This window comes from Taudactylus pleione, unplaced genomic scaffold (genome assembly GCF_031769625.1).
Source record: "Taudactylus pleione unplaced genomic scaffold, aTauple2 ptg000423l, whole genome shotgun sequence".
In the NCBI taxonomy this organism is placed as follows: Eukaryota; Metazoa; Chordata; class Amphibia; order Anura; family Myobatrachidae; genus Taudactylus; species Taudactylus pleione.
This window is the reverse complement of record NW_028284825.1, coordinates 3,416,267-3,442,592: the sequence shown is the minus strand read 5'-3', so window position 1 is coordinate 3,442,592 and position 26,326 is coordinate 3,416,267. Positions and strand designations below refer to the sequence as shown.

At 45.0% G+C, this 26,326-nt stretch overlaps 1 protein-coding gene across 1 annotated transcript in view; it reads left to right on the top strand.

Annotated features, from left to right (window-relative positions):
* The first annotated feature begins 6,947 nt into the window (after nucleotides 1-6,947).
* Nucleotides 6,948-26,326, top strand: part of RASAL2 (RAS protein activator like 2) — a 231,640-nt gene continuing 212,261 nt past the window's right edge. Inside the window, 1 exon segment of the mRNA XM_088447240.1 lies at nucleotides 6,948-7,548. Coding sequence (XP_088303366.1) covers nucleotides 6,948-7,548 — 601 coding nt within the window.

Below are 26,326 nucleotides of genomic sequence, written 5' to 3'. Positions count from 1 at the left end.
CAGTTTAGGACCTATCAACATGCGTGTTAATGGTGTGATAGAAAGGTTAATGGCAGATGTTTAAATGGTCATTCATATCTGTTCACTTCAACCATGGCCTTTCTATTCAGTTCTGGCTGCAAACCTCCGCCAACACTGACTGCTCTCTTCTCTCCCACCTGTGTGAGACCTTAAAGGTGTGTGGCTGAGCTCTGTACGTCCATCACGTTAAAAAGCAAAAATGGGGGAAAGTAAGCACCACCCATGATTTGCAAAAATGACACTCTTATATCTCCAAACCCCACACCAATCCACTCAACCCTGGCCATGTCCCATCAAAGCCACACTCATTCACATAGTTTGACCCCTCACCCCTGTTGGGTTCTAAAAATCTGGACAGTCTTGCCAATATCAGAACAATTGAAAGGTATGGTATTATGGCAATGGTGGGTGGGGTCCCAACAAACCTGATATGCGAGGATGGTCGATGCTCCCAAATAGCTCTTTCTCATTATGTCACTATGGATTAGCATTCTATTTCATGGTAATAAATTATGTTATACTGTATATTATGCTTGTTATAAGAGATGTGCTAATCCATCATGAAGCCCTTCTTATCCCTATTACAGATACATTTGCATACGGTTGTATGCCAAATATTGTGATTTAGATGTTTACCAACAACCATAAATTTACCATAAATGTAGATTTCTGCTTAAATAATATTTGTGATTTCCAGAGCTGTAAATTAACTTAATAGCCCCCAAAACTTGGCTGCTGCATTTCTGGCCATTCCAGAAATCGTATTTACAGATGTGTCCTCATGCACATAGCGTCTATACGCCATACGGCACGAGACGCCCGATGCGACCCGAGATGCTTCAATAAGTGGAGCGGATCGGATTTGCATCTTATCTGCATCGCAGACACAGCAAAACACCACTCAAACTGTACTAGAGACACTGGGCTGCGACTTCAACTGCACAAGAATTAGATGAAAACACATACAAAGTTGCAGGTAAAGCTCAGCGCAACTTGACATGAGAAAAAGCCACAGCAGCTGCAACGTAGCACTTTGTACACAGATACAGTCGCACAGAAGGTACAAATGTTGCACATCAAATAGATATGTGGAATCTAGCAAAGTAGTTTTGTCACTTCCAGTTGTTTTATTTATGCAAAAAAAAACGCACATTTTGAATGTGCGAAAGAAAGACGCACGGTCCAGTCATGTTGCCCGAGACCTGGCGCACTGAGAAGGGCTATTTGCCGCGACTTGAGTGACAGTGTACGATGACACATCTGTACATAATTGCTTTTTAAAACCTCTTTGCTCCCCTTCCACCATTATTACGATCCTTGCTATTGACATTTCCCGCTCCACTGGCATTCTATATATTGAGGCGTGAGGAGACAGACTGAACAGCTTTCTGATATTTAAAGAGAGATGATGTGTTTTGGGGAGTGAATAATAGAAGTAATTTTAACAATTATTTTCCTTTCTTTATAACTGGCTGGGTATGGGATTGCCAGTGCTCAGGATCCCGGCTGTCAAAATCCCGACAGGGTTAGGATACCGACACTTGTCGGTCAGTATCCCAACCCTCCCTCCCCGGTGCCTAAATCTAACCTCCCCCTCCCCGCATCCTAAGCCTAACCCTCACGCTAACCCCGCTACTTACCTTCGGGATGCCGGCGCCTGGATACTGACAGGTGTACGCATCCCGACTGTCGGGATATTGACCGTATCCCATTACAACATGTAGGTAGTTACTGTAACAATGAAGTTCCCAGGCCTACAACACGCTGTGTTTGTAAACTCTGTTTGTGTGTTTTTTTTTTCTTAAATCAATATTTGTAATTAGTTTGTTTTATAACATTCAAAGCACACTCAGAAAATGTAACCTAACATTAAAAAAGGTGAGAGAAATAATGTTATATTAAAGAAAAGCTTCCTTAAATAGAATACATTTAGGATTGGTAGATCATTTTTTGGCTCAACAACTGTAGTATTTTCTTCAATATTTAGCATTTTTTGAATCGGGTTTAGTGCTAGGACAATCCTTCTAATAGATGTAAGCTGAGCAATCTCATGACCTTTGAGTCTTCCTATAGACAAGTCCATATTCATTTCTATAACGTTTTAAGCACCATTGCCTAGAATGGTATTACAATGAAATCCCACTAGAAGCTTTTGTTTTCTCTATCACGAGACCATCTGCTGACAGCAATTAACATGATTTGGGGAGCTCTGTGAGCTGTAATATAATCTGACATGTACTAAATGTATCCAATTAAATGCTGACATTATGAGCTCATCTATAACCCCAATACGCATACCCAGAGGTCTTCCCTTCCAGCGAGCCTGACGCCTGTAGGGAGATGAGTACGTTCTAGGGTCGGAATCACTGCCTTCAAAATGCTCTGTGGCTCCATTAGCTAAAAATGAAATGAACAATAAAAAAACTTTATTAGTGTAATTACTAAAACTATATGCAAACGAGCACTATTATGGGAGATAACTGTACTGAAATTGGCCATTTTTTATTTTAATTCTAATGGATTTAGCGGTCGTCCCAGCTAAGATAATTGATTTATTCTGACAATCTGAAGATGTCTGCCTCCGTAGCACAATATTATGTGCTATCAGCGCACAGTACAACATTTCACCATCTTTCTCAGATGCTGAGGTATTTTTTTTTTTATTGAAATGCATAATAGTTACTTTTATTTCCTCAGTTATTGATCTATAATAATAAGCACTGCTTTGCATTTTTCCTTCGTGTAAAATATTTTTATTTTGGGTTATTTGGAACAGGATCGTTGCAAATAAGAATTTTTGTGACAAGTTAAATTAGGAGTGATGCCATATTGCATGGCGCTGGCGGGACATACGGGTGAGGTCCACGGCGTAGAACTTCTTACATATGGTAGTTTGTGTACTTTAGTATGCACCCCTATGGGTCTGCAAACTAAAATGTCGGGAGATGTTTGTTGCTGTTGCCAACTGAACATCGCTGCCATCACCCCCAAATTGAGTAAACCGTCTTGGGTTTTAGCTTTAAATGGGGAGTAGGTCCTGTTACTAAATTATTATATTCTACTTTGTTTTAGAGAGAGCCGTAAGGAAATTGTGTATCTGTTAGTGATAAGTAAATCACTACCGTGTTGCTTTCTATTTAAAAATGAATTGGTTCTAAAATCATTTAGAAAACATGGTAAAGTAACATTGTTTTGTTAGTGTCACTCTCAGATATGCCTATCCTTGTGGTGATCAGTATCCGTAGCTAGATAGAAAGATGCCTTGCTACTTTGCAGTCCTACAGTCATATCCCCCAGCCCCCTGGTTCTCTAGGGATCCTGGCCGTTATCAGATAATTACCAGTAAACCACACATGAAGATATAATACAAGTTTATGACTGGTGGATGGGGCCAGAGATTCAAAACATCTGCAGAAGATGCAATCTCCAGGATGTGTCCTGTATGTTCTGACAATTGGTGTAGTCTAGCATTCATTATCATGTAACTGTAGGGGGTGAGAGGGGGTTGTTAGCCCCATTAACTATAGCTAATATTCCTCTCGTAAAGAAGTTAAAATGATGTATGGTCTGTATGAGTAACATATATAACAAATTAATCAACCCCCATAAATAAAAAATAGCATGAAAATTATTTATGGTATATCAAAGCCTTATTACCCCCAATTTGTATTTATTAACAATATCGGCAAGTCTTCTATATCCGCTATATGTTCCAATGGAACATTACCTACAAAGGTAGAATATCTTAAGGCCAGTACACACTAGATGATGTCTATTGTGTACCAACCTCGTAAGCGATGGGAAACGGCAGGTACTTCTTATAACGGGTGAGCCCTAGAGTAGACCTGGGTAATGTTTAAAACCAGTGGATTGGTTTCAGTAACGCTTGGAGATTACATAAGCACCAAGCATCCACTGCAACGCTGGAGGACCCAGGTTCAGTATGAACGGCTGTAGTAAAAGGGGTAAAACCCGTCTCGACCCGTGCTTAGTGTCCCAGGTTGGAGCCGGGTTTTTGGTGGCAAAGGGGTATTGATTGCAATTTTGCAGGTGCTGTATATATGTCTCACTGCTGAACGCTTTTCCTGCCTTTCTCATCTGCTCCGCACATACTATACAGAAAGTCCGAATATTCTGCACCCCCTGCCTTCTCGGGGGATGTAGTTATGAGACTGGCGGCCGCGATACCGATGGTCTCAATACCGACAGGGGAATCCCGACAAGGGACTTAAGATAGGCGTAGAAATACCAACGCCTATCTTAATCCCGACTCCGGAACGCTGAAGGACGCCAGCCTGAATTAGGTAAATCCGGGGCACCCTTAGCATTCGCTACGGGGGGAGGATTAGGTTTAGGATACCAGCACCTGTCGATAGGTATCTTAACCTTCCCCATCTCCCTAAACCTAACCTCCATCCTAGTGCTTAAACCTAACCTCCCCCTCCTTGTACCCTAAACCTAACCCTCCCCCCTTAGTGCCTAACCCAAACCCTCCCCCTTGTGCTTACCCCTAACCCCAAACGCTAACCCTCCCCCTAACCCTACTACTTCGGTGTGCTGGCGCTAGGATTCTGACAGGTGTCGGGATTCCGCCACCTATATTCTAAGCATCGGCATCCCATGTCCCGGGATATTGACCGCATCCCCTTCTCACCCAGCTGTTTAGCCTTGTCATATTAACTGAAATGTGTCTATGCACAAACAGATTGTAACAAAATATTAATGTATGTTTGTACTCCATTACCTTGCAGCCCTATGGTACATACACAGGGTCAGATTTCTTATCAGATATTAACGATTGTAAAAATCGTTCATATCTTTGACACATAGGGTATGCATCGACCAACGATGCCTGTTCCCGCATGTCAGATAATGATCTCTGACATCGACTGTGCTTGCAGTCAGATTTGGACGATTCCATTAATTTTATTACTGTCACAAATCGTTCATCGTTCATGAAATCATTCAAATCATTGTAAAAATCGTTCATCAAATCTGACCATGTGTGCGCACCATTAGTTTCTGGTAATGCACCATTTATCAGACTTGTAAATATGTTGGTGTGTGCTATTTTCTACTTCCTGTTACATAGTTTATATCTGTCCGTTGTGAGAGTTCTTTCATCATGACTGTTTTATGTGTGCGCAAGCAATAGGCATTCAAGTACAGTAAAATAAAGATCCACAATTAACATTGAATACTGACATAGAACATACAGAGCACCCATGTGCTATGAATTACACGTGCAGGCACATACATTCCTCATTATGTAACAGTAAGGTAAGCTGTGTGGGAGATTGAGGAGAAATGGGAAGAACATGTTGGCACCACCTGCGGTGCAGTTTCCATGGATTTATACTAAAAATAGTTACTTCAGATGCTGGCTATTCAAATTTTCCGCATAGTGTTCTGGTCAGTCCATACATACACAGGGTACTAACCACAATCTGAATATACACTCAGGAATGGTTGGCAATGATTTATCAAACATCTGTCCAATATTCTGTAAGGGTCGGCAGCTACCTTTCATAATGGATGTCTGTGGGAAGAATAGGAATTAAGTTTAAGAGAAAATGAAAGCCAACAAAGGTATGTAAAGGTGTGGGTAGGTCTATTGCAGCAAATGGCTCACTAACAATTAAAGATAGATCATCACACTTTTGCTAGTATGTGAAATATAGATTAGATTAGGACTTTATCATGCTGCAGAAAGTACAACTGTCTCTGACATCTGTAAGTGTCTTGTACCTAGCGACTTTGCTCCACATGGTGTGAGGCACCCCGGCACGACCAAGTATAGCAAATCTTTTTTTTTTAAAAACTTTGCGTCCTAGTCGCAATGCAACCAAAGACGCTAGGATGAGACTTTTGTCACACCGGAATTGGCATAACAACGTAAAGGAACATAGTGGGAGGAATAGCAGCTCGTATTGGGTGGAGACTCCGTCGCACATGGATGTACAGGTATCGCACTCTCCAGTGGTCAGTGTAGCAATGTAGCTTTTTCGCTACTGGGTGTTGTAGCAGTGCGAATTAGGCACACATTTTAAATGTGAACATGACACACTGCCTGGCCGGACCGCACGGACCCAAGTGCGCAGAGAGGGGCTATTTAGCGTGACTTGAGCCACCATATATGGGGACACATCTGTATTTTGTCTGAGAGGGGTATCCATGTACTGTGAGTTGGCCTCTAAGCTTACAGGACCACTAGCGCCTTGGATGAGTAACTGGGTTTATGAAGTTGAGCGCACAAATTATTTTGCAGTACGTTCCATATGGACATATTTTACACTTAGACATTTGTAATTGGTGTTCTGCTGGCTAGCGTGTGGCAGAAGAAACTTGTTCAGTAATCACAATTTGTACTATAGCCTTTAAAATGGTATCCTAATCTGCTGCCCATCATTTCTCTGGTCACTATCACTTTATCTACTGCATACGCCTACCTACAGTACGTAGTTCTAATAAGTATTGTGTGCGTAAGCATTGTTTTGCAACACCACAAGTTGCGTTATATTTAACCTTTAATTTTAAACTCGTGGAAAAAAGTGAGTTAATTTTAGTGTGGCTTTTTAGCTTGAATGCTTTTATTTTATGCTATAGGATTCACATAATGCAGAACTGAGCTAGGTTTTGCATGACTGTCAGTGGTTCTGCAATTTACTTTGTAGTCATTTCCTGCAGACCTTTAGCAGAAAAGGTTTTCTCAGGAAGTGAAGGTCCTTATAGAGGCTGGTGTTTCACCAGTGAGAGTAAACGGCGTGGGTTCAAGGCAGACGATTGTTGCATAGAACAATTCTACTATCTCTCCTAAATTGATAGATATATGCAGTAAAATGGATTTCAATTTACTTAGGACTTTTAGTAAGTGACACACTGGTTACTGAAGAGGCATTTTTACAGTAATATATGTATTTACTAGTATGGAGCGTATAAGTAGGCTTAGAGAACAGACCCAGCCACATCCTGTGATTGCAAGATCCATGTCGGCACCAGTTGGAGTTGACGTCAAGGAAGAAAAGGGTGGGTTACTTAACTATCGGTGGCGTTACCGTGTAAAGGGTAAGCGGTCATTTTTCGGACGTTCTTTTTTTGGAAAAAGCATTGCAAGCCGGAGAAGTCAGTCTGTTAATAGAATCGACACCAGAGCAGATTATGGGGAACCATCAAACTATCGTCCAGATCTTCGCCGAGATAAGCATCATACTGATTTTGTCTGTGCACGTGGAGTCCATGTTGACAAAGAGACTCTGGGCTTAGGATGGTCTCAGGAAATAAACGGAAGTGCAGAACCTTTAGGTCAGCGAGCGAGAAGGGTTACTTTTGAAAGGTCATCATCTGAACCATCTGGTCCTGCATCATGGAGAAGCCACCATGACCATTCTTCCGTCAGGCGAATGCATTCTGTGGATTCTGGATCTCGTGGATTCTTTCATCGTGGATTATTTTCTTCTCTTTCCAGTGGCCTCTCTAGGATTTTCAGCTCAAATAGAGACATTCCAGCATCAATTGACGAGGAAGAAGGTAGGCTAGAGAATTGCATACATTTCACCTAGCAAACGGTCCTGTTGGGTTCTAGAAATATATTGTGTCCTGTTTCAATGGAGGAGCATTACTCACCATGCATATGTTTTAGATAGTAAACAGGTAGAAATATAGTGGTACATTATAATACTATATTGAGAAATGGCAATTATAGTTGGGTTATTTAAACACTAAATTGACATTAATACCAAAATCATAACTTAAGGGGCCCATACATCTAGCTGCTATCATGGCAATTCCCCGTTCTACCACGGCCAGTGTGGAGAATCGGGGATATTCAAAATGTTCAACAATCTCAATTCCCCCATTGGTCGGAATGGGCAAGTTGGGGATCTTTAACATGTTGAATTTCCCTGATCGTTGGTTGCCGCTGATCAGATTGGCAGAACTGGGAATCTGGGTTGTAGATGTATGGTCCACATTATGTTAAATGGACATACTTGTTTTGCCATTAAATGGCTAAATACTAAACACCTAACTTATTATTATTTTATTTACACTAATATAGCACCAGCATATTCTGCTGAGCTTTACAATTGGGAACAAAACAGTAATAGGAAAATAATAAAACAAGACTGGGTATAACAGACAGACAAGGAGGTAAGTGAGCACTAATTAGTTGCTATGATCAACACCTCAGTTTTGTCCTCTTTAGTAGTTTTGATAACCTCTCTCTCCCGTGAAGTATCTGAATGTAAATAATCTTGGACTTATTTCATATGGAAATAGTGCATTTCAAAATAACTCTAGCATAGATGTATAGAACTGGCTGCTATAGTGTAGTTCAGTGTTATAAATCAAGTCTTTGGTTGCAAATGATCTTTAGTGAGACCTAACTGCTGTGCAAGGTTTTGGGGGAGCGTGATTGGCTGCAAACTATAAAGCAATAAAATAGAGGAAAATGCAGAAACTCAATTTTCTTAGTATTCATTGTGTACACTGCAATATAGGGAACACAATCGAATATTGACTAATGTATTTTAAAGATAAAAACCTACATGGTAACATAGTTGCTGCATGTGAGCTTATAGCCTTGTTTTGTCTGTTGGCTGGACCTATGTTGATAGATGTCTGCGATGTGTGATGTAGGTTACTCCACAAATTGAATAGCTTAACCAGGCATTGGTTTACAGATGTGGTTTCCCAGTGGAAGCACACTCTCTGCTAATCGCAGCCTGGACTGGCAGTACCAGGGGTAGAAAACACCTCCCCCTGAGACTGCCTGTCCTTTGTGTGACTGACAGGTAGCACTTCCAATGGGAAGTCACAGACTGCAACTGGCTCACTGAAGTAGCGGATTTTACTGGGGTGGCTGCAGCCCCTAGAAAATATCTACCAGTAAACATATTTGTGGCACCAGTTATGTGTCAGTCTTCCTCCGATGACACTCTGGTGCAAATCCTTACTGTCCAGAGGATGGAGTAAGAAGATGTACAGTAATATGGTGCACATGTGCAGTAGGCGCATTGGTCCGCATGTGCAGTAGCACATCTCTGTTACTGTGGGGATGAGGCACCTTCGAAGAGATGTTGCAGATCACTCTCCTCAACATTGTCGATCTTCAGTACACTATAATACTTAAGATGGGTACACACTAGACGATATGTCGCCTGATCGCGCGGATCGGGCTGACTTATCGTCCACATCGGCCAGTATGTACCCACTATGCGCGACCATGCTCACTCCCGCGGGTCGTCCATCGTGGGGTCTGGCGTCGCATCGCTGGGTACACACATAGGCAAGTGTGTACCCAGCTTTACACGTGAGATCATAAATATCTTTATGGTTCAGTTCTGCATAGTGATGGTCGTCCTAATGATAGCTTGTCATTTAAAACTCAAGAACAGATGACTCATCACAATTTAAAACCTAGTCTAAAATTTTGCAGAACATCTGTCATGTATAATAACACATTTTATATGTTTCAAAACCAGAAAACTAGTATGCTGCAGAAAGGAAAGAAAGTTCTGAGCCAGAGATGTTGCGTATAAAACACAAAACAAAGATTTTCTAAGTTGTGCGGCTGTTGGGGTGCACTCTCCCTGGCAGTGGTCTGAGAAAGGGTTTCTCTGTATCCCATCTTGGGGTGTCTTGTTGCTCTGGTTTAAAAATCTATATTTTTTGCGACTTACATCCATATTTGTTTGATACATTTTATGATATCTTATTTTGATTGAAGCAGCTAAAAGAAAATTATTGATCTGTAGTGTCAAGTGCTGCCAGGTTAATGCAAATTCAAGCAAATTCTAGTATAATACAAAGAGCTTTGGGTTCCTTACAAATATGTTCTTGACCGGCAAATGACTATCTATCTTGCATGGTAATGATCTAGTTTCCACTGCCTGCATTCGTAAAGATTGTGACCATTTTTGTTTTTATGCAGCAGTCTAATAGGAGAATCCATGTAGAAAAACTAATCATGGAGAATTCATTGAGAACATTCCCTTTACTGACAATGTCACTGACTATTCATTAGATCACTCCGCAACTGGAGTTACTATAGTTTTACCCAGTGACAAAAACTTTAGCATTTTCCAAATTAAGCTGCTTTTCTTCAGTTCATCCTTCACAAATAGACCTTGCTGTAAAGAGAATTGCTGGTTCTCGCATTGGTTGGCTATTCTAGACTATGGCTTAAAGTTTAAGCCTTAAAACCCTTTGATTTTGCCTCATGCAGCTGGGAATTTTTGATCAGTGTCCACTAAATGGTTTGGTTCATTTCAAGGCCACATTTCATTAACATTTTCCCAATTTTCAAGAACAATAGTTAGAGCTCAGCTTAATTCCAAAGCAGAGAGCCGTCTACCTACAAGTTTGGGGTACAGCTGGCCACACACAGGGAATTATGTCAGACAAGTTCCTGTTATTGGCAACACTGCCCAAACATCACAACTTCTTTGGCCGTGAAATCTCGTGCGCCCAATAACCGTCCTCTGTATATGCATCGTGAGTGACCCATTGTACCAGTTGAACACCACAAGTGGAAAATTATTGTAGAAATTCAGACTTTTCATGACCAAACGAAACCAGATCGAACAGTGAGGACATATTTTGGCGGAAGATTGCATAATTAACCTTTATACAAAAATGCTAATACTAGAGAAGTAATACTAATTTCAAAGCACATTAACAGCTGTCGCAGATGACACTTCACTGTGTGGGACTACTGCATCCTTAATGCATGAAGATATAACTCTGATTGAACAGTCTGATAATGACTTTCCACTGCTAATTAGCAAGTGTTTTCAGAGCATCGCTTTCATTATGTTACATTTAACCCTCTTTGCTTGGTTGTTTTCAAGCTTTATTGGACTTACATTGATAAACACTTTGTGTTTTGCCTTCTCTCGTGGCTTCCATTCTTTTGTACTGTTTATTATGAGATAAGTTTCAGTGAGCCCACCTCACACTGTACATGGAAACAAACCATTCTCTGGATTTGTCTATAATAGGTATGTCCAGCTGGCAAGATGGATGCTTCTCCCCCTGCCCGTTTTGACCCTTGTCTATTCCAATTCTTTGCAATGTACTGAATGACACTACAGTTGGACGGAAAGTTATGAAGGGAAGTAGAGAAAGCAAAATAGATCATAGGGAGGAAAGAGACAAGAAGGCCAAACAATGACTAGTGTGAGGAAAAGGACACACATTTTCTTGACTGAGCATAAATTGGGTATAGGTAGAGTATCCTTGTAGCAAGAATATAATAGTGGAATACTGTAGTTAAAGATTTATGTTTTTCTCTAAGAACCGAGAGCAGGTCCCCCAGATATGGAGCAAGGTATTGAAGACCTAACACAAAGGATGTTTAAAGATGCCAATCAGAAGACCTTTGGAAGGTTCATCACTATTTTTAAAAGTTACAGCTTCCCCCAGTGTTCCTCCATATCTGCTGTGGTCCCTCCATTTTCAACAGCAACCTCAGCCCCCATAAGTTTCTATGGGAGCTACCAAGCTCTCAGATTTACCAAGCATCGGAAAGCGATTACTTTACTTTTACTTGTCTCTCAGAGCCCCTGTTTTGGCAACTCAGTAATACTACATTTAGGTGCATAAGAATTCCTTATTGCCGCAAATTGCAGTGATAAGGAAGCTTGGGGGCTGGCTGCATGTATTAATAAATTTGCCCCTTAGGGAAAAGCACGTATAATATCCGTTTGCTGCAAGAACTTATAAGGTGTAGAGGTGTTCCTTAAGGGGGTTGCTTAGTTTATAAGAATTCTCACTACCCATTACACTTGGTACCTCTTCCCACATCTAGTTAAGTTAGCGCCATCCACTAGTATCCAAAGTGTTACCTCATAATTATTCTGAGCATGCTGTTTGCGAGCTTGTGTGAGTATAAATGTTTACATCTAGATGCATCTCTGTGAGGAGAGAGATTGAAACCTGCCAGCACTGGATGTGTTCAACTGATTGGGTGACCACAGCACCTGCCTAGTCAGGCACAGCATTTACATATTCCTGTACATATAGGGCCTGATTCAGAGTTGGGAATAGAGTAAGAAATAGCAAGTAATGCTAGCCATACACCTGCACGATTTCAGGCCGATTTCCCGATTTTCGACGAGTCTTACGATGAATCGTATAGAAATCGTGTGTTTTTGGAGTAGGATATGATCCGATGCGCGCTCACGCAGCTCCTAAAATGGATCGTATGATCAGATGTGCAGCCCATATTGTCCATTGCATCGTGTGCAGATTGTACCGTGCATGGGATGCATCGTGCGTCCATTCATGTCATTTCAATGACTCTTCCCTGATGAGCGTGTGAGGCACACGAGCGATCGTACGACAGATCATGTGCAGTGCAAAATATCAAATCGTGCCGCCGGGACTGCCAGGGAGCTTCGGGGAATCGTATGTGAACCTGAAATTATGCTGGTCGTGCAGGTGTATGGCCAGCATTACTGTGCACCTGTACAAACCATGTTGCAATGCAAGGGGTTCAAATACATTGTTTTTGCATGTGGGATAAATACTGGCTGCTTTTGCATGTAGCCCACACGTGCTGCACAACTTTATTGTTACACTGAAATTTAGATGTCAGTTTGGACACCGCCCTCCCATATCTAAATCTCTCTGCACATTTTACATCTGCCCCACCTGCAGTGCAGCATGGCTTTACCAAGACGCACAGTAAAGGCCCCCATACATCAGCAATCTGAAACCCACAATTGAACAATTTGAAGATTTATTGCCCGATTTTAGAATTTCCCAAACTAGCAATCTGCGCCCATACATTACAGATCTTTTTCAGTGATTTGCAGATTGATTGCAGCAAACACAGTTCTGCCATTCTTGAAAGGCCCATCATCTTACTAGTAATGGTCTGCATATACTAGCAATTTACAGCCCCAATCGATCTGTGAAATCTAACATGTTGGACAATCTGATTTAACAATTCCAATCACTTTTTGGTTGCAAACTGCGATCTTTGAAGATTTTTATACACAATCGATTGCAAATTGCAGAATTACCACAATCGATTGCTGATGTATGGGGGCCTTTACTTGCTCTATTTTACAATTACAATAAAATCGAAAAAAAGAACCTACAACATATGCATCTGACTGGGATGTAGTTATAATACCGACGTGCGCCATCCCGGCTGAAAAAATCCTGGTGCCCTATTTGGCTAGAAGACTGGCGCCGGAATACCAACAGGAGATGATATCCCGATGCCGGAATCCCGACAGCCAGGATGTCAAACAAAAGTATAGCGGGGCTGCCTTGGACTTAGCCACCGGGGGAGGGTTAGGTTTAGGCGTGACAGGGAGGTTAGGCTAGGTGAGGGGGAGGTTAGGGTTAGGTACACCCAGGCAAGGGCGTAGGGAGGGCGGTTCTAGTGGACCGCGCTGTGACTGCTGGCTTGCCAGAGTCTAACCGGCAGTTGACTAAGCTGACAGCCTGCCGGGTGCCAGCATCAGAGGCACCTCCATCTTGTACCTTGTGCGTAGGGGGCACCGGGGGTTAGAGGGGCAGAAAACAGGGCAGTGGTGTAACAATGGCACCCGCAGCGGCTTGGGGGGCTACGGGGCCGTTGCTTCCCCACTGCAACTGTGAACGCTGGCCTCTGAAGTGATCGGAGGCTAAGGAAGCCGCGTTTGCTTCAGAGGCCAGCTTTCCCAGTGATGCCATGCGTAGGTGATGTCATGACGTCACCCGTGCGCAGAGGAGCCTGCATGGCCGCGCCTGCTGGATATAGTTAGATCCAGTCAGCGCGGCAGCAGGAACGACAGCCCGGACGACGGCCACGATGGATCAGGTAAGCACTGGGGGGCACTACTTTAAGGGGCAGAACTGCTGGGGCACAACTACAGGGGCACTGTATATGGGCACCACTACAGGGGGCACTGCATATGGGCACTACTACAGAGGGCCCTGCATAAGGGGTACTGCTACAGGAGTGATACAGAAGGAGGCTGGAAAGCTGGGGCAGAAGGATGGAGAGACAGGGTGGAAGGTGGAATATATTTAGCCCTCCACTTGATTCTGCCCCATATCTTTATTTTTACTTTTCTTTACTTTAATCCCATATGGACCTGTCTCCTCCCTGGAACACTTGAAGGGGGGGTGCCAAAACACACACGTGCTCCGGGCACCCTGGCTACACACTGCACCTCTGCCCCCGGGGTGGGTTAGGTTTAGGCACTAACGGGGACGGTTAGGCTAGGGTAGGAGGAGAGTTAGTGTTAGTATGTACAAATAGAGGGTTAGGGGGAAAATGGGGGAGGAGGGTAAGTATACTTACCCGACCCTTGTTTGGATCCTGAGCATCGGGATGCCGCTGTCGGTATATTGACAGTAGGCATCCTGACTGCTGGGATTACATACCCATGTGACCCTATAAATGAGTTTTTGTCAGATAAATCAATATTGTGGTGTAATGAAGAGTAATCCAGAAAACTACAACCAAGATGATGATACTTCTAAAAATGTGTCTAAGGTGAGGTATAAAGTAAGATTAAAGAGTGGCACACACAGAGGGGGTTTCTGAGTACCCAGATTGGAGCCCCATCCTCCCGCCTGGTGGTACTATGCTGTGATTTGTGGCATTACTGTATGCTGCAGTGGTGGGGCCTAATGCTGCAAAGTGCCTTCTCTCCCCCATCAACGACCTCCAGGCATCATACTTTTGGCCCCTGAAGGTTAGTATAGCCAAAAAGGTACTATATTGGAATAATCATGGGGAGAGAGTGGGATTTTAATATGGATTAAATATAGGTCTGAAATTTCCTGTGAGGATCCAGGTTTTTATGTATCCCTGCTAATCCAAACCAGTGTAATCAAATCTGGCAAAGTTTATGAATTTTCAAGTTGCTTAGAGACCAGAATGTCAAATGCTATAGTTTCTTAACAGTTAACATTGGGGAGTAACAGTCCTTTGTGCAAGATGAAAGCACTGAGCTCTAGAACTAATTAAAGCAATATAAGTGTAGTATTACAAAGTATTAATATGGCAATGTTAAAACATTAATACACTACTTAAAACTACAACATGATATTTTAGAATATTTTTAAGGCTATAAGAGTACAAAAAGAAACCACAGCTTTTTACAAAAACCACAAAGTACAAAATGTTAACATATACCCATGCTTTCCTAATTCCATGTGTTGAATTATGTCCTTGCATTAAACTATCTACTTATCAGAACAAATGCACTTTTTAGACCGTTGCCAGGAAAACTGAAAACCTGCCACAGCCACGTGAGGACAGATTGAGTTCAAGCCGTTTTAGGTCTTCAATGTTGTTATAATTAAAGAATAATATTCTGGTCTTATGACATTATTGTATAGCAAGAAACAAAACAGGAAGATAAATGTTGATTTTTCTCACAAATATAATCTCTGATCAGAATTTGGGGAAGTCATTAACACTCTACCCACTGTTGGAATACTTAAACCATCATTGTATTTATGTGTGTTGAGGGTTGAGGTACATCATGTCGACATTCAGAATGCTGGCACCACAATGTCGACTAGATCTGAATTTGACATGGACGTTGTGTCGACATAGAAACATAGCATTTGGCAGCAGATAAGAGCCTCTTGGCCCATCTAGTCTGTCCTTTAAATGGTAGTCGTGTCAATATTGTGTTTGTCGGGTAATAATGTAATACTCTGTACGCCCCCTATGTAGTGTGTACTCCCAATCTGTTATTTGTACACATCGTTCATCGCGACGTCCCATCTGATGTGCTGTACCACAAATGGGACTGTGCGATGTGAGTACACACAGTTGTCTTTCACAATGGTTGCGCAGAGTGTACGCCGGGACACGATCGAACCATCGGAAGGACCGTCGAATGATTAGCGCGTCGTTCAGGTGTGTGCCCAGCTTAACACTTGCATGTACTGTTGACATTCGCAATGTCAACATAATGGCTATGTCGACATTTTCACTGTCGACATTTCAACCATGTCGACATTCTCAATGTTGACATACTGACTGTTTACCTGTATATATGTAATTTAGGTGAAAGCTCTGCTGACCTACAATCATTTCTTATAACTAAACCTTTTTTCTTCTTTGTCCTTGAAAACTCATCATTACCTCACTGTAACAACATTTCATTTGTGACTGACCATATACTGTACCAAGCTGTGAGTCAGACCTGAGCAGTTACCTAGCAATCTAATTTATTGTCATGAGGCAGGAGGAGTCTGCAATGTGCGTCTACCCCGGAGTCTGCATCTCCAGCAATCACACAAGTTACAGTTATTGCAACTGATCCATTTCACCAGCTAAACTGCTTTCAGTATTTATTGTAGCAATACATCCCAGCCTGCGGTGGTGACTTCTAACCTTTGAGTAATAGATCTTTGATTTTATTGGCAAACATAGGATTTACCATTTTTCAGCCCATTTTCCTGTGTCTTTCTTAACTGCCGCCCCCCAAGGTGAACATATTTCTAGACCGTTTCCCACTATATTGAGCCTATACTGTAGCTTTCACTTATGAGCTACTAACTTGGTCAGCCTTGGTGAGGAACATGACCTTCTCTGTGACCTTTCATAACCACTTCAGGTGATCACGCCTACGTACAGAAAATATCAGATTGCAATGGCTGATGCCATATAAAGCTAGGTGCATACTATATAAGTTTATCTGTCTAACGTGGCTGCTTGGAAGGAAAATCTGGTAATGTCCAGGAGCAAATGACAATCGACCATTTGCTCCCAAATGCCGGAAAACAGACATAAACTGTTGTTCAGACAATTTAGTTAAATCAAACAATGAAAATGATAGGTAAAAGCTGATTTGTTGCTATGGTTGATTTCTCCATTATGTAGAAGGCTGGCTTCTCCCCTTTTGTACTTAAGTGTTCCTAGTCCTATTCCAAACACACGGCAGAACAACAAGTCTTATTAATAGGTTTCCACAGAATGCAAATGCAGGGCCTGATTCAGGAAGGATAGCTATTGCTTACGCAGCTGCAACTTCGCACGGACCACAGCTGCGAAAATATGCTAATGCCTGCCACAGCTCATCCAGCACAGAGATGCCCACTGCTGCTTTCTCACATTCGTAATACCTCGCAGTCCTGCGTATACATCGGTACCATCATCGCACATCGGCATGTCACGCAACATTTACACCAGGTCTGATCAGCCGCAGAAACTGCAAGTCTCGTCGCACACAGTGAGTACTCAAGCTGTCCGTGCAATAGCGTTCAAACGGACAGACGCCTGCGTTTTTCTGACCACTCCCCTGTCACCACCCCCAAGCACTCGCAGCCTGTCGCTCACTTTGCGATGGATTTCTTTGTGCTTGCCTAATCGCATTGCGATCGCAGCGCACGCGCAGTGCGGCTTATATGCATGTGCAGTGGCGAACAATCACCCGATCTGCGTATGTAGTTGCATTTGCGAACGCAGCTGAATTAGGCCCACAGTTCTGAACTGCAAAGATTGTATCATCGGAACGTGCTCCTGATTTACTTGACATTTCACTGAGGATTTACTTCTCTCCGAAAATATAAGCCTCATTGCATCTGCTCATCGCCCGAAACTGTCTGTGATCATTATAGAAGCCTTAATATATAAAGCCAGAGAAAACGTGTATGATTAGCCTGGTCCTCTGGAGGGCTGTAACAGGAAACGTATTCACTCTCTGTCTGCAGGAGTGCACACGTTTCCTGTTACAGTATGTACAGGTGCACATTATGAAAGCAGTGTGTATTCCTCCATAGTGTCACATTACCGTTGTATGTCACAGCCAGGTTGGCCAGTAGTGCTCTGTGACTAATAAACCTCTGTTCTGTGGCTGCACTTGTGTACATTTGCTGCTCTGAAAGAGACGTCTGTTCCTTCCCTTCTGACAGCTGACATTCCTCTGGTAAACGTATCTGGCGTTCTGCTGCTGCCCTGACAGGTTGCTCTCCAGGGTTCACATGTCAAGTAGGGAGCGTGAGTGCAGCAGTGGCAGCAGGTCTGCTCAGTCACCAAACTGGCCTTTGATATCTATACCTAGCGGGAAACTGCTGTTCAGTACATAGTGGGATGGCAGCATGGCTCTGTGCCACATAGTAGCATTCTTTCTCCCTGGTGCCTTCTATTGTCTGGTGATGAAAATGAATTCTGTTGAGTGCTCTTTCTCAAGTTATTCTCCATTTACATAATAAGCAGTGGAAACATTTCAGCTGGAAATATGTAAAAGAAAAAAAAATGTTTCATATTTTTTATAAAGTCAGCGCTGCATCCTCAGGTTTCTGTGGTTCTCATGTTTACAGCGCTCTGTTCACAATGTGACTTCAAAGTCCTTTTGTCTGACAGTACATGGACGCTATTCATACTGCCAAAGCTGAGAGATGCTCCGAAAAGTTATTGCTTAGTTATCACCAATTCTATCCGGTATGTAGTCATGAATACAGTGGTCGAAATGCCGACCAACGGCTTCCCGACAGTGAAATCCCGGCATGGGACTAATGATAGGAGATAGCCCGGGGGGGGTTAGGTTTAGGGTTTCCCGGGGGGACTTTGGGTTAGGCACCCACCTGGGAGGGTTAGGGTTAGGATTAGGCTAGGGGATGGGGCGGTTAGGTTTAGGTTTAGGCACTCCTAAGGGAGGGCTAGGGTTATGGGGGGAGAGGGATAGGGATGGCCTACTTACCTCCCCTGTCGGGATATTCATCTGCCAGACTTCCAGCGTTGGTATTTCATCCACCGGGTTGACATCCGGCGGTATAACATACCGATTCCTTCTAACCATATTTGATCACAAATTGGCAATAAGGATCCCATCTTTATCTACCAACCAGAAGTGGCCGAGGCATGCCGGAACTAGTAGGCCAGGGAAATATGGCACCTAAGTTTGCATTTGTGTGTTAGGTTTAAGGGACATCATACTCAAACATTACGGGGTATATTTACTTAAGTGTGGGTTTTGAGAAGTGGAATTGTTTTGCACAGCTACCAATCAGATTGGAGCTATTATCTTCTGGTGCTAGATAAATGATAAGGAGAATCGGATTGGTTGCTATGGGCAACCCAGACTTTAGTAAATATACCCCTACCAGTGTGATCCCCTCTTGTGCTGAATGGAGGTAGGATATGCATTTCCTTCATTATTATTGTAGTACTTGCTCTGTAAGTTGCGTTTATGTTTAGTGACATAGCCATCTGTCATTCTGTACACATGCTCTTTTATATCCTCTATGTTAGTATGTACTTGGGCCTGATCCTGAGTCACATGCAAATGTGGACAGAGGCGTCAACCAGGTGCACTACCTTATGCTAATGTGAGTATCCATAAAGCTTCAAGTGGAAAGCCGCACCGGCCACTGTTTTTCCATCTACGGCTGCAACAGTCATCATTCGAATCGGTACTTACACCTGCCCCATGCTGGGTGCAAGGGATCCCTCAAAAACGTGTCCCTTCGCTATACACCCTCCTCACAATAGCATGGAACTCTGGTCTCTACACCCCCGGCACTCCCACGGGACAGATCTCGTGTGCTTGTTAATGTTGCTGCCCATTTCACGGACGGAGAGATCCGGTTGAGATTCGTCCGAACCAATATCGCCAGCCGATACCCAAAATAATTTTACTCCGGCGCTTGCGCACTTTACAAAAATATATAGGGAGACACAACCACTCTCTGAGACACGTCCACGACGCTCGCATAGCATGCCCATAATACGGACTGTCTCTCCCATAGCATGCCCATAATACGGACTGTCTCTCTGTGTCCGCTAAGCTACCTCCCTGTCACTGCCCAGGAACGGCCAATATATTTTTAGCACATTTCTGAGACTGTGCATCTCATCACCGACTCTGGTCGCTTGCTATCTGGACACATGCACATTGAGATTTAGACGTATGCGCAGAAGAAAAAACAATTGTTCCACTACATTCTAATCAGGATTATGAAATCTATTGCAGTTTGAAATATGAGGTTTGTAAAATTGTTAAAGAAAAAACAGTATTAAAGATAGATAAATATTGTGAGAATTTGTTGAGATTGGTGGTTGCACTAAGGGGTATATTTACTAAAGTGCCGGTTTTAGAAGTGGAGATGTTGCCCATAGCAACCAATCAGAGCCTTGCTATTCTGTAAGGTGCCATATAAATGTTAAGTAGAATCCGATTGGTAGCTATGGGCAACAACTCCACTTCTAAAAATCTGCACTACAGTAAATATACCCCCTAAGAGTGCTCCCCCAAATTAGCCTTCATAGATGTACAACAACCACCAATCTCCACATATTCTCACAATTCTTTATCTGTCTTTAATAATTCATGTTTCTACTTCAAGGTCCATAGGGTATCCACAGGATACCTTGGGGTATAGGCGATGGCGGCAGACATCCAGGCACCACAGAGTTAAATTTTCAGCCTCCCAGGAAGCACTGGGGTCCCTCTCCTATACCCCGCCCCCGAGCCTCAGGCCACTCAGTTTTCGTAGGTGCCTGGCCGGACCAGTCGCACCGTACAGAGGGGGGTCTTTTTAAGGCCCCTGAATATTTCTTCGCAGCTGTGGCTGCACAACTAGAGTGCTCCAGCATAGGACAGTCAGTATTGATGTCCATGCTGTCACTCCTACACCCTGCCGGTACCAGAACGCCGGTACCGATCCAGGGATGCTGGTAGGTAGCTGGGGTCACAGCTAGCGGTGATCCCCGGCTACCTGGACTGTGGCCGGATGCACGGGGAACAAGGTAAGCGGCGGGGTCCCGCGGTGGGCACCCGCCGGTAACACAGTCCTGTTTGGTCCCCAGGCAGGGGGCTCCCTGGGGACCGGCTGCGCGTGGGGCCAGGTACTGATCCTGCGCCTTCCACTAGACCACCAGGGACAGCGGGCCGCAGCATGTGCGGTACAGCGCGGCGTCCCAGGGGTTGATAGCACGCCAGGGGAGAACGCCTTCCCTGTCTCACAGCCGGCGTCTCCCCCGCTGCACAGTGCCATTCCACAGCAGTCTAAGCGGGCTGTGTCAGCGCTCCTCCCCCGGGCCCTGCCTTCTCTCTGCTCCTCGGTGGCCATTTTCTCACTACATGTGCTGGGGATGGCAAACGCTGCTGGAAGCTGATACAGATGCCATTGCGGTCCGGGTCCCCCGCATACCTCTACTTCAATTAAGGTCAGTGTATGCAGCACTGTTTCCTACCAGGCTCTGGTCTGTGTAGTTGATCGCAGTGCCTGTAATGCAGGATGTTATCTGTGCATTGTATGTGACTTAAATGCTAGCGCTGTTTGCCTGTACTTTCATTTCTGACTGTCAGCCTTTTCCTATCCCTGTTCTTCTGCTACAGCCCTTGCGGTGCGGTGTCGCAGGGTGTTTATTACCTCACAGTAAACGTGGTTTTTCTGTGTGGGAGGTCACATACGCTCCGTTCACACTCCTCATGTCGGAAAGTGAACGAGGATATCCTCTTCCAGCTATAATGTACTGATATCATGTGCAGTTAGCGGAGGGATATGTAGACGCTGAGGGTTTATGGAGGGCATGTTGTATTATATATCACGCCCCATTTCTGTCACTGTGCCTGCACAAAAAAGGGGACAGCCCTCGGCTGGCTAAAATGCTTACAGCCTTTGTGGGCAACGTCCCCTGCGTTTCCCCAAGGGGTTATCACAGCCTGTGGTGGTCTCATCACATGCAGGGGTCCCTGGACAGTTGATGGTACCCCAGTGTATCCTGTTTTTCGCCCCCCCATGTCTCGCAGGAGCCTGTGTGGGTGAATTTATTGTCCAAATGGTATAGCACCTGATGGACGTTTTACAGGGGGAGTCACCATTTCGGCCTTCTAAACGGCCTTTCGGGTCTCAGACGGGTAAAGACATGACGTCTGATGACTGTGACATTATTGACTTTTTCAGACACGAGCCCCTTAGTGCAAAGGAGGCGTAGTCTGGGTCTAAAGTCTATATACCTGGCCTTCTACGGGCAGTCCGTGCGGCTTTGGTTATTACATATCCCCCGTGGCTAAATCCAAATATGCCTTCTTTAAGGATAAGGGTGTTGCCACTGTAATTCCTCTATTTGGTCAGGTGGATCATTTAGAGGAGGCGTGGAAAATCCGGGTAAGCGGTTCCAGCCTCAAAAACGGTTGACCTTTTGCATACCCCTTTTGCGGATAATTACATTTCCGAATGGGAGTTACCTTTACGGGTAGATTCTCATGTTACACGCCTAGTGAGGAGTGCTATGTTGCCCATGCCCTACAGGTCCTCTTTGAAGGAGGTTCCAGATTGCAAGGTGCAAATATATCTAAAATCCAATATTCCCTTGCTGGAGGGGCTTCCAGGCCGGCTGTGGCCGTGTGCTGGGGGGCCAGAGCCATGGAACACTGAGTAGGTAACTGGATCTCTGCACACTGACTCTCCAGCAGAGCAGGTGGATAGTGGCAAATTCTCAGAGACTTTGCCACGTTCATAATGAGACGGTCTTACATATAGCCTACTTTCCAGAATCTCCTCGGCAGCAGTAGCGGCTTGCCGCTCCCTGTGGTTGCGCTCTTGGAAAGCGGACGCAGATTCCATTTGGAATGCTTTGCCTTTTACGGGACAAGTCCTGTTTGGCCCTCGTCTGGACGCAATTGTGGCCCTGCAGGCAGCAGCTACGTCTGCGTGTCTGCCATCGGCTACAGTCCCATCAGGGTCTGGGACTTTGGGCCTGATTCAGACCCACTCGCGAGCGGCTGTCCGCTCGCAAGTGGGTCGATGTTATGGACTGAGCATGCGCACGACGGAGGGAGCTCCGTCGTGCGCATGCGCCAGACGCGACGAGCGAAGGAAAGTCCTTCGCTCGTTGTGTCCGATCAAAGGGGGCGTGCTGTCAATGTTGATTGACAGCACGCCCCCTTTGGAGGGCGTGCCTCCCTGACGGGGGCGTTCCCACGGGAACGCCTCCCGTCAGAAGCCGGCCCACTGACATCACTAGTGATGTCAGTGGGAGTGATTTTGGCTGTGATAGAGCCAAAATCACTCCGGAGCTTGCGGTTGAAAACCTCAACCGCAGGCTCCGGCTCGCAAATTCGATGGTCTCGACCATCGCGACCATCACAATGCACGCTCGTATAGCCTGTGGGTGGTGACCCACAGCTATACGAGCGTCCAGGAGGACGCTCCATGAAAATGGAGCCCGGCCCTCATTCAGAGCGTGCGCTCTGCTCAGAGCGTACGGCTCTGAATGAGGGCCTTTGTCTTTTCGGCCCTGTGAGGACAGGGTAAGTCTAAAATACAGCTTTCCAAGACAGTCAGTAGCCAGGAAATCTGCTCAGCCATAAGAACAGGCTTGGAGTACAAGACGTCCTACTCCCAAGTTGGACTATATAAGCCTTCAGCCTCACGGGATGGGCCTCCTCTCGGGAGCCCCCAGAGTTGGAGGCCGGCTTCTCCAGTTCGCCCAGTGCTGGTGTCTGACCACCATGGGGTAAGAGAAGTATTTTCTTGAAGGTATGTCCTTTCCTCCCGGTAAAAGCCTCCCAGAAGGTTTTTCGTTACAGGTCTTCTGTCAATTCAGGACAAGGCCCTGTAATTTTTGAGGGTGTTACACTCTATGCTCCAGGCAGGAGTTATAGTACCTATTCTGTTGCCCCAAAGGGGAACGAGGTATTACTCCATCCTCTTTCTGGTACAGACACCCAATGGGTCTTACCAGGACATTCTCAACCTCGAATCCTTCAACAAATTCTTAAGGGTTCCTCGGTTCGGGAGAGGGACCCTGCATTCAATCATTCAATGGAGCCTGGGAATTTTGTGGTATCGTTGGATATATTCAGGGTGACTACCTGAATATCCCTCTTTTCTTAGCACACCAGTGTTTTCCTCAGGTTTGCAGTGGTCGATAAGCATTCCCAGTTTCTGGCATTGCCCCTTGGTCTGGCCTCCGCGCCTCACAGTTTACCAGGGTCATGGTAGTTATGGCAGCCCACCTGCGGATGCAGGGGGTCCGCTTGTTACCCTATCCGAGTGACCTCCTGTTGTTACCACGGTCTCCAGAGATACTTCAGTGCCATATGCAACGGACAATATCTGTGTTGCTACGTTAGGGCTGACTGATAAACTGGAAATGGTCCTCTCTGATTCTTCACAGAGGATGCTCCATATCCCAACATCTGAGGATCTTTGTGATTGAGGAAAAGATCTCTGCATTACAGGCAAAGGTACGCAGTTGCCTGCAGAGTCGCCGAGTGTCTATTCACTTGGCAATGTGGTTCCTGGGTTCCAGGATGTCGCTGTTCGACATGGTGGAGAGTACCCAGCTTCACTCTAAAGAACTTGATCCTCTCCGGATGGGATGGGTTGCCCCATAGGATAAAGTCAATAGGCTTTCCCCGGAGGTTTGTCTCTCTCTGGCCTGGTGGCTGCAGAAAGCTCACCTAAAAACAAGGGGCACCCCCTTTGGGATTGCGGACAGGGTCCTTCTGACGACGGACGCCAGTATCCGTGGCTGGGAAGCATGACGGGTCCACACTTGTTCCAGGGCAGGTGGACACCAGTAGTTTTTGCGCTTCCCATAAACATATGAGAACTCTGAGCAGTATTCAGGGTTCTCCAGCATGCAGGACAGGTCCTCCACGGAAATACCGTGCAGGTACAGTCTGACAACGCCATCATGATGGCTTATGTAAACCACCTAGTAGGTTCCCGAAGTCAGGCGACACTAACAGTGGTGTCGCGAATTCTGGCTTGGGTGGAAGGCTATATCCCTGCCATTATCGGCAGTGTTCATTCAGGAATCCTCAGATGGAAAGCAGGCTTTCTCAGCCGTCAAGACGTGCATTCAGGGAAATGTCCTCTTTATCAGGAGGTGTTCAATCTTCTGGTGAACAAGTGGAGCCTTTCAGAGATGAGACTCTTCTGATAGACGTAGGTCGGTCCAGTGGACCTTCCAAATTGTGTACCTCGTCCCTCCGTTATCCCTTCTTCCTCCAGTAATGGCAAGAAGGAGGCACGCTCCTGCTGATAGCTCCAGCGTAGGCCAGATGGCACTATTACTCAGATCTTCGGAGCCTCTCAGTTAACACTCCGAAGCTGTTGCCTCTACGCCCGGACCTGTTGTCTCAGGATCCTGGCTGATACCCAGACCTGGGTTGTCTGTGGTGGAGACTGCCCTCTTAAGGTCTAGGAGTTTTTTCCAGCTCTATAGTTAGCAGGGGCTGTGTCCATGCTAAGAGCTCGGAAGTCTTTATCTGCAAGAATTTACCATTAGGTATGGTATACTTTCTTTCAGGTGTCGCCCTAGAGGCTAGGCTCCTCGGGTATTCCGAATATCCAGAGGTTGGCTTTCCTACAGGTGGCCTTAGATAACGGTCTTCGCCTTGCTTACCTCAAGGTGCAGGTTTCTGCCCTGTTAGTATGGTTTCAGTGTAGGATTGCTACTCTTCCTGATGTCCGCACCTTTGTGCAGGGTGTACGTTATATTCAGCATCCCTTTGTTCCACCTGTGGCTCCTTGGGATTTGGCTGTGGTCCTTAGGGCTCTCTGAGGACCGCCATTTGATCCACTGGGCTCAGTGGATTTCAAATGGCTTACGGCTAGGACTGTATTCCTTCTGGCTTTTAATTTGGCCAGTAGGATCTCAGAATGGGAGGCTCTGTCATGTAGACCTCCCTTTTTCTCATCTTTCCTAGGAACAGGGCAGTGCTTGCCTTTACTTCCCCAGTCCTGTCAGCTGGTGAGGCCTATTTGGCTGTGGTACGGGCGCTAAGAATTTAAGTTGACCATACCAGTCCATTTAGGAAATCAGACTCTCGGTTTTGTCCTTTCTGGTTTCCATAAAAAGGGTTGGCCTGCCACTACGCTAACTTTGGCAGGATGGATTCACAGGTCTTCCTGTTCCATCCTCTATTAAAGCTCTTCCACTAGGTCTGTGGGTCCTTCGTGGACAGCTCGACGTGGCGCTTCAGCGGTGATTGGCAGCCACGTGGTCATCTGTCCATATTTTTGGTAAGGTATTATGCTTTTGATACCTTCGCCTCTCAGGATGCTTCCTTTCGGCGGCGGATTCTCCTTACAGCACAGGAGCGTCCCCACCCTTAAAGGGTACTGCTTTGGGACATCCCCAAGGTATCCTGTGGATACCCTATGGACCCTGAAGTAGAAAATATGAGATATGGTAAGAACTTACCCTTGTTATCTCTATTTCTACGAAGTCCATAGGGTTCCACAGGACTCCCGCCCTGTCACACCTGTACTGCAGATGGGCCTTGATCTGGTCACCGGTTTCTCCGTCTCCTTCTGGTGAGAATGTGATTCTTGTGTGTTCCAGACTGTCTTCTCTCTCTTTTTTGCTCCTGCTCCGGCC